The sequence below is a fragment of the Eretmochelys imbricata genome, unplaced genomic scaffold, assembly GCF_965152235.1.
Source record: "Eretmochelys imbricata isolate rEreImb1 unplaced genomic scaffold, rEreImb1.hap1 Scaffold_33, whole genome shotgun sequence".
Classification (NCBI taxonomy): domain Eukaryota; kingdom Metazoa; phylum Chordata; order Testudines; family Cheloniidae; genus Eretmochelys; species Eretmochelys imbricata.
Window position 1 is genome coordinate 32,383 of NW_027554345.1, and position 6,827 is coordinate 39,209.

Here is a 6,827-nt window from a genome sequence, read left to right on the forward strand (position 1 = left end):
TTAATGACTTTTCGCAGTGAAACTTACAGCTCTGGGATAGCTGCCCTACAGCGCTGCTCTCATCGGGGATGGAAGTGCTGGTAGTGTAAACACTCTCTGACGCCTGAGGAATTGAGTGAGTACACAAACCAGCGCTTTACTTTCACCGGTCCCCTATCACCAGTGAAACTTACAGCATTACAACTTACAGGTTACAAGTTAATAATTAAGGCCATGATTTGTGCTGTGTAGCGGATTTATGAATTTAAGTATCATGAAACAATTACAACCCATACTCACTGGGGACCACATCCTGAATGAAATCTTTCTCGAACCCCTTCCTCTGGCCTTCAAACACACCCCTGCAACCTCTCCAACCTCATTATCAGAAGCAAGCTCCCCACACACCAGGAGCCACCAACTCAAAGCAGCACCAGCCTCTGCCATAACAACAGATGCAAAACCTGCCAACACATCTTCACTGCCACAGTAGTCAAAACCCCCCACAACACAAATACCACCACATACCAAATGGCAGGGAGAGGAGAAGGCCTCTCTTATAAACTTTAGCCCACTGCTTAGGGCACTCACCAAGAATGTGGGAGACCCACAGTTCAATTTCCCCCTCTTCCTGAGAGGAAGAAGGGAATTGAACAATGGTTCTCTACATTTTAGATACATGCTCTAACCATTGAGGAAAAGATAGGCTTGAAGGATTAGATTTGTATCTCTAAATGTCCCGTACACATCAACTTTACAGTACACACAAAAAAGAATGAAAAAAATATTTCCGTTGCTAAGAATAGAAATTTACAGATAGGCAAAGTAAGAAAAATGCTGCTTGAGAATTTATTAGAGTTTGATTTAAGGATATTTGCCTTGTATATTTTGACACGTGATGTTGTCAGTGTGTGTTGTAATGGTTGTCAAGCTTTAACTTTTAAAAACCAACATCTCCTGTCATTAAAGAATTATTGTCTGAGGAGCTCTGTTGTGTGACTCACCCGCACAATTTCCCACACCTCTGATTGTTTAAATCAATAAAAATCTGGAAAAAACAATACTTAAAACTCAAATGCAAAAACTGATAAAAATAGAAAAAAATGCTTAAAAGTACACACTGATATTATACGCTGAAATTACAAAAAAATAAAAATTGAATTCTGCCAAGCCTAACTAAAGGATATCCAAATGTGGTGCTCTTCCAGTCTCTCCTGTTGAAGCTGTTGTACTGTATATAAACAATTAAATATGCACTGGGCCTCAGAGTGAGCAAAAGTGACTCTGTATCCCAGTGGTCAGGTCAGTCATTGGAGAGATGGAAGTCCTTCTGCTAATTCCTTCTCCTGATCAACCAGAGGCCCTGCCCCCGCAACGCCTCTTCCCCAAGGCTCTGCCCCCACACTGCTCTTCTCTGAGGCCCCGGCCCCACACTGCCTCTTCCCCCAAGTCCCCACCTCCATACGACCCCTTCCCTCAAGGCTCCACCCTCATCCTGCACCTTCCCCCGAGGCCCTGCTCCGGCACCACCTCTTCTCCCGAAGGCCCTGCACCTTGCTTGCTCTTCTTGGCCACCTCCCGCCTCTCACTTGCCCTTAAGGCCAGTAAAAAGTGATGGGGCCATGGCCCTCTGGCTCCCCCTATTCCAGCACCCCTGTGTCCCTCTGGCCATTTTGTGTAGAGTTACACGTGTTCAGAGCCTGCCGACTGGACAAGGTTTCGCAGGTGAGGTAAGCTGGGTGAAACCCATGTTCACAGGTTTGTGGATCATGCTGGGGCTTCCAAGGACGCATGCCCAGAGACACAAATTAAGATACTTTGGGAATGTTTACAGTGCAAATTTAGGTGCCTAGGTCAAGATTTGTAAAGGTATTTTTAAAGGTAGGGATTTCAATGGGTGTTAGGTGCTTAGAGGCTTTTGAAAATCCCACTAGGCACCGAAATACCTTTAAGAATCTGGCCAGAAGTAAGTTTAGGTGCCTACAGAGTTAAATGGAAGCAGAGCGAGTGTTTGTGGATTGCAGTGGTGCCTAAAAGTGCCTAAATCTAGTCTTGAGGTGCCTAAGTCCCTTTGTGGATCTGAGCCTGGGTAACTAGAGGTCACCGGAGTCTTCTTCATTCATTGAAGCAGGAAGCCACTCATATACTATGAATTTTAGTTCCTTTTCCCCTGGTCTGCTACTACCAGACCTATTGATTGAGACCTTTACAGAATGGCTCTGAGATATTTGTGTGTTACTCCAGTTCACATTGATCGAAACTCCTGAAATCAAAGCTATTGTGCTGACATAAAGCAGGGTGCTGAATCATGGCTAGTATGTTGAAAGTTCAGTCAGAATAGCAAAGTGTTAATCTTCACATGGCTAGATAGTTATCATTTTCCCCATTTTGTAATCAATAAGATCAAACCGAAAATTATTCTTATTTAGCATTTCTAGAACACCACAAATGGTTGCGTGGGAATTTAACATACAAATAAAGAAAAAAATATTTTGCCCCCAAATCACGTTGTGCTAACTAATCTGATTTTGTTATGATTAATAATTATTATTATTATCATTGTTGTTACTGTTGTTTCTTTTTATTTTAAATTCAAATAAGAACATTTTATTAAATGTTAAAAACATGCTTAAAAACATGACAATACATCAAATTACCAGCCAGCCATACAGATAGATAGACTCCAGTCTCAGCGTCACCCACTGACTGGCACACAGCTCCCAGTGTCCATTGGGCACCCAGCCCCCTGCATCTCCTGGGAAATTCCCAGCCCAGGAGCCACCCCCAAGCAGGATATTTTGCAAATGGCAAAATTTGGAAAATGGTAAGAAAGTGCGGGGGAAAAGGCCCTACTTCTTGACCTTCCTCTAACTTTTGCCATTTGGAAAATAAAAATTAAGGGTTGAAAATATTACTGTCAGACATAAAGCATACTTTCACTGTTAAAGAAAATGCTTTCAACACTTAACAATAGTCAGTGTTCAGTGGAAATAGTTTGGAAACAGGAAGAAAGTGTGAAAAAACCCAGTGCTTTCCTATAATATTTTCCGATGGTTTCAAAATTTCTTTCAGGAAAATTGGAATTTCCAGACAGGAATCTTTCTAATGGGGATATTTCCCACACAATTTTCCACAGGAAAAATCCTCATTTTCCCACCAGCTCTACTCAACATCAAGAGTTTTCACATTATCCCCAGAAAGAACAAGGAACCTCTAACCATTCACAGAACAGGTCAAGTGTTCACTTCAGCAATGCTCCGCCCACCTCAGATCCGCATCATCTCAGTTAAACATGACCCATGTGCAGTGACAATCAAAGAGTTGCTTGTGAGCCACGTGTTCTACACCGAGCTCTCAGTGTGCTTCAGAATGCATCATTTGGGGTGAAATATTACCCTCCCCAGAGTGCCAGCATTAGGTCTACACAACACTTCAGACATATTTTGAGGACTTAACTGGGAGTCAGGTGGTGCACAGGTCTTGTATTGATCTTCTGAACAGCAGTGAGTTTCACCCTTTAAGAATTTGGGCCTGGTCCAAAGCTCACTGACTTCAATGGGAGTCTCCCCATTGACTTCATTGGGCTTTGGCTCCTTCCCTAATAGGATTGAGAGACTCAGGAGTTGGCCAAAGGTTCCCTGAGAAAAAGTCTTTTTTGTAGTGTACCTAGAATGGAGAAATTGGAGAACAACCAGCCAACTGGCCTACTTTATATGAGCCAGTTCGAGGAAGGAGAGGGAAGTATGAATGTCCACTTCCTTGCAATTTGTGCAATCATTCACACCTCTGAATGAGAATATAAATGCTCAGGACCTATTTCCTCATAAACTCATAGATATTAAGGTCAGAAGAGACCATTATGATCATCTAGTCTGAACTCCTGCACAATGCAGGCCACCAAATCTCACCCACTCACTCCTGCAATAAACCTCTCACCTATGTCTGAGCTATTGAAGTCCTCAGATCATGGTTTAAAAGACTTCAAAGTACAGAGAATCCTCCAGCAAGCGACTCATGCCCCATGCTGCAGAGAAAGGTGAAAAACCCCCAGGGCCTCTGCCAATCTGCCCTGGAGGAAAATTCCTTCCCGACCCCAAATATGGCAATCAGCTTTACCCTGAGCATGTGGGTAAGACTCACCAGCCAGATACCCAGGAAAGAATTCTCGGTAGTAACTCAGATCCCACCCCATCTAACATTCCATCACAGGCCATTGGGCCTATTTACCATGAGAAGTTCATTAATTAATTGCCAACATCATGTTATCCCATCATACCCTCTCCTCCATAAACTTATTCAGTTTAATCTTGAAGCCAGATAGGTCTTTTGCCCCCACTGCTTCCCTTGGAAGGCTGTTCCAGAACTTCACTCCTCTGATGGTTAGAAACCTTCGTCTAATTTCAAGTCTAAACTTCCTGATGGCCAATTTATATCCATTTGTTCTTGTGTCCGCATTGGTACTGAGCTTATGCCTCTGTTGGCCGTGCAGTCCCTTCTGATTGACACTGGTGTCAGTCAGAGAAGAATCAGGCACTATCATTCTGCTCTGCTAGCATTTTACATCAGCTCTGTAATTGCTTTCTGCAAGTGTAATCGACTACAGAAGCTGCAAGGCCATGGAGATTCATGCCATCATACTCCATGGTTTCTTTCAGACCTTGGCCAAGCAGGGCAGAGATGAATGAAAATTTGGAGGAACTTTCCTCAGATATAGACACCTGTCCCATGAAGGAATGACTGAACCACCAGCTTGCCTTGCCAGAGTCAACCAGACATTCATGATTAAATGAATAGCATTTGGACAACATTAACCCTAAAAGGGCAATGAACCGAGACGTGATGCTGTCCACATGCCCTTCCCAGATCCATGCAAGCCCTTCCCAATAAATACAGGTATCTAGAAGACAATCATATACACATGTGATTTTTTCAGTGTTTCAATCAGCTACAGAGATGATCATTATTTCTGAAACTTTGATGGCTTTTTTTGCCCAAACTTTCTAATTCCAATGCACACAAAAAGTTGACAGAAGGGTAACATTTTATGTGTTTCTTTTTGCAGTTTTTGGACACTAGTTCAACCATAGCATTGAATGCCATTGACTTCAAAGGAGCTACTCCAGATTTGCACAGTTGTGTAACTGACATCAGAAAAAAGATGTGTACCCAAATTACTTTCTATGAGAAAATATTTTTCTCTTCATCATGTCCCGCAATATTCTCCTCAGAGACTCTTTCACCTCCTTCTTCCTCAGGCTGTAAATAAAGCAGTTCAAGGTGGGTGTTACAGTTCTGTAGATCAGAGATAGCACTTTGTTGCTGTCTGGTAAGTTAATGGGTCTTAAATAGATCAGGCTGCTGCTCCCATAATACAGTGTCACCACAATGAGGTGAGAGAAACAGGTGGAGAAGGCTTTGTGTCTGCCTTCAGCCAATGCCATCTTTAAGATGGTGGAGATAATAAAGATGTAGGACACAAGGATGAGAGTAAATGGCATGAAGATAACCAGTATAGCAGCTGTAAACAACTGTATTTCATACTGAAAGGTGTCAATGCAAGAAAGCTTAATCAATGGGGGAATGTCACAGAAGAAATAGTTAATCTTATTGGATACACAAAATGGCAAGGTGAAACCAAGGACTGTCTGTTCTAGGGACACCACATTACCACTGAACTATGAGAGAACTGCCAACGAAAGGCAGACCATCCTGTTCATGATGAGCCTGTACCTCAGTAGGTTGCATATGGCCACATAGCAGTGTCATAAATATAAAGAAAGCGTAGCACAAAATCCCTCCTTGGTGGCTGTACTGAATCGCTTTACCTGTAAGGGGTTAAGTAGCTCAAATCACCTAGTTGGCATCTGACCAGAAGGACCAATGAGAAAAGAAGATACTTTCAAATCTGGGGCGGGGGGAGAGAGGGCTTGTTTGTGGCTCTCTTTGTTTTGTTCCCTCTCCGGATGGAGGGAGAGACCAAGCAGGTACAACATCTCTTGAAAATATACCTGGAAGAATCCATCTAAAATTACAGAAATTGTAGATAAGGCAAGAAATTGCATTAGGTTCTCTTTTGTTTTGGCTTGTGAATTTTCCTCTGCTAGAAAGGTAGTTTTATTCCTGTTTTTGTAACTTTCAAGCTCAGCCCAATGGGGAATCCTCTGTGTTTTAAATCTTTGTATTACCCTGTAAAGTTACCTTCCATCCTGATTTTGCAGGTGTGATTCTTTTACTTTTTTCTTTATCAATAAAGTTTTTCTTTGAAGAACCTGATTGATTGTCAGTGTCCTAAAGACAAAGGGTAGCTGGGGGACACCACAGAAGAACTGATGCACCATGTTGCCTCCACAGAAGGATATTGCAAAGGTTTTTCCAGTGTGCACTGCAGAGTAGAGAAGAACATTGGTCCAGGCACTGGCTGCCATTTGGACACAAGCTCTTCTGTTCATAGCTGTCTCGTAGTGCAGGGGTTGACAGATGGTGACATATCGATCGTACGCCATGATGGTCAGTATAGCAAAATCTGCTGAAGCGAAGAAGACGACAAGAAAGACTTGGGCAACGCATCCAGAATAAGAAATCGATCTTGTGTTCATGAGGGAGTTGGCCATGGATTTGGAGATGGTGACAGAGATGGAGCCAAGGTCTAGGATGGACAGATTCATCAGGAAGAAGTACATGGGGATGTGAAGGTGTCGGTCTAGGGCTATGGCTGTGATGATGAGAAGGTTCCCCAGTAGGGATATCAGGTAAAGCACTAGAAACACCACAAAATATAAAATCTGCAGTTCTGGAACATCAGAGAACCCCAGGAGAAGGAATTCGGTCATGGTGGTTTGGTTGCACAT

At 42.8% G+C, this 6,827-nt stretch overlaps 1 protein-coding gene across 1 annotated transcript; it reads right to left on the bottom strand.

The window, feature by feature from the left end:
- Positions 1-5,150: 5,150 nt before the first annotated feature.
- LOC144258655 (olfactory receptor 14C36-like) lies at positions 5,151-6,827 on the bottom strand. Its single transcript, XM_077806855.1, has 2 exons — positions 6,315-6,827; positions 5,151-5,582 (listed from the first exon to the last, which is right to left on the bottom strand). The coding sequence occupies exons 1-2, from the start codon at positions 6,825-6,827 to the stop codon at positions 5,151-5,153; spliced, it is 945 nt and encodes a 314-aa protein (XP_077662981.1).

Excerpts from the sequence above, each read along its gene's own strand:
- LOC144258655 (XM_077806855.1), bottom strand. The coding sequence starts at position 6,827 with ATGTGCAACCAAACCACCATGACCGAATTCCTTCTCCTGGGGTTCTCT. Across the intron at positions 5,583-6,314 it reads CCTTCTGTGGAGGCAACATG|ATTAACTATTTCTTCTGTGA; the intron begins GTGCATCAGTTC and ends GTATCCAATAAG.